Source organism: Tenrec ecaudatus, chromosome 2 (assembly GCF_050624435.1).
Source record: "Tenrec ecaudatus isolate mTenEca1 chromosome 2, mTenEca1.hap1, whole genome shotgun sequence".
NCBI classification, from domain to species: Eukaryota; Metazoa; Chordata; class Mammalia; order Afrosoricida; family Tenrecidae; genus Tenrec; species Tenrec ecaudatus.
The window spans coordinates 143,817,588-143,819,629 of NC_134531.1; the positions used below are offsets into that span (position 1 = coordinate 143,817,588).

Genomic DNA, 2,042 nt, shown 5'->3' on the forward strand with positions numbered 1-2,042 from the left:
AAGAGGGCAAGGATACAAAGGAATCCTCCGGCTGATTGATCATGAGTTAACTTAGGGGGCCTTGCTGGTGGCGTGGTTACTCACTGAGCTGCTAGCTGCAAGGGCAGCACATAGAAACCCCAACTGCCCCACAGGGGAAGGACGGGGCTTTCTGCTCCCTTAAGAGGTACAGTCTCGGAGACTCAAAGGGGTAGTTCTACCCTGTCCTATAAGGTCACTATGAGTTGCCGTTGACTCAATGGCATTGCTTTTGGACTTTTCAAACATCAGGTGTTAACTTTTGGACAGTTGTCTATTGTTCCCAGGGACACCGTTTGACCACAATAATATTCTGAGTTCTGTTTTGTTTTTAGGGTCTCAAAACACACTCAAGGCATTAAAATCGGAGAGATGTCAAGGAAGAGTGAACTCTACTGACTATTTGCTGGAAGCCACAGGCAAAAATGCTTCCCAAGAGCTGATGCACCCCAAACACACGTGTGCTTACACCGCTCTTCTTCCAGCCGTGGCACAATGGAACGTCCAGCGAGCCACGCAGCCTCTAACCAAACCAACTCTGCGCTGCTGCACTTCGAATCCTGTCAGCTCCCTTCTCTCGGACTGCTCCTATTACTCATCGCCTACGCTGTGGTCTTGCTTGTGGGCCTTCTGGGAAATCTCTCGCTCATCGTCATCATCTTTAAAAAGCAGAAAGAAACTCAGAATGTCACCAACATACTCATTGCTAACCTCTCCTTCTCCGACATCTTGGTTTGTATCATGTGCATTCCCTTTACTGTCATCTACACGCTGATGGACCACTGGATTTTTGGGGACGCGATGTGCAAGCTGACCTCCTATGTGCAGAGCGTCTCCGTTTCGGTGTCCGTATTCTCCCTGGTCCTAATTGCTGTCGAAAGATACCAGTTGATTGTGAATCCCCGGGGATGGAAGCCCAGTGTTTCTCACGCCTACTGGGGCATCACCCTGATTTGGCTGTTCTCTCTCTTGTTGTCTGTTCCCTTTTTCCTGTCCTACCACCTCACCGAAGAGCCCTTCCGCAACCTCTCTCTCCCCACGGACCTCTACACCCACCGGGTAGCTTGTGTGGAGAAGTGGCCCTCCAGGATGAACCAGCTCCTCTTCACCACCTCCATGTTTGTGCTACAGTACTGTGTGCCTTTGTGCTTCGTCCTCATCTGCTACGTGAAGATTATCATCTGCCTCCACAGGAGGAATGGGTCAGTGGACAGGAAGAGGGAAAGTGAGACCAGACGCAAGGAGAATAAACGGATTAACAGGATGCTGATTTCCATCGTGGTGACCTTTGGGGCCTGCTGGCTGCCCCTGAACATCTTCAATGTCATCTTTGACTGGTCTCATGAAGTACTAATGAGCTGTCACCATGACCTGGTATTTGTCGTTTGTCACTTAGTTGCTATGGTTTCAACATGCATAAACCCTCTCTTCTACGGCTTTCTCAACAAGAATTTCCAGAAGGACCTGGTGGTGCTTATGCACCACTGCTGGTGCTTCACACCTCGGGAAAGATACGAAAACATCGCCATCTCCACAGTGCACACGGATGAATCCAAGGGGTCTTTAAAACTGAGTCACATACCAACAGGCATATGATAATGGATAGCAATTACAGCTTAAGCCCATTTGAATGGGAGCTGGTAGAACAACGGTGTCTGAGGAGTTGAGAAGATACAGAGAGAACAAACAAGAACCACAAACAAAACAAAAGTTTATACTGCCCAGCTTTAGTTTAGGCCAGGCCTGTTTTTCTCAGCTATTCATCTAGCACACACACACACACACACACACACACACACACACACACTCCTCTTTGTCCTTTCTTAACAGAGACTCTAAGAACTGAAAATGTCAGTCATTTGTGGCAAAGAATGTGAGAAAGTAGGTCAGGGAGTGTCCTCAATCAGCAAAGAGGGTTCAGAGAGAGTCTTCAGATTGGTTATTTAATAGTGCATCTACAAGTCATGACTAAGGAGACGCCTGGTAAAACAACACTGTACCTTTGAGAATTGAAGCAATTCCAG

General features: G+C 47.9%; 1 protein-coding gene across 1 annotated transcript; it reads left to right on the forward strand.

Annotated features, from left to right (window-relative positions):
* The first annotated feature begins 513 nt into the window (after positions 1-513).
* LOC142441011 (neuropeptide Y receptor type 6-like) lies at positions 514-1,614 on the forward strand. Its single transcript, XM_075543120.1, has one exon. The coding sequence runs from the start codon at positions 514-516 to the stop codon at positions 1,612-1,614; it is 1,101 nt and encodes a 366-aa protein (XP_075399235.1).
* The last annotated feature ends 428 nt before the right edge of the window (positions 1,615-2,042 follow it).

Excerpts from the sequence above, each read along its gene's own strand:
- LOC142441011 (XM_075543120.1), top strand. The coding sequence starts at position 514 with ATGGAACGTCCAGCGAGCCACGCAGCCTCTAACCAAACCAACTCTGCG.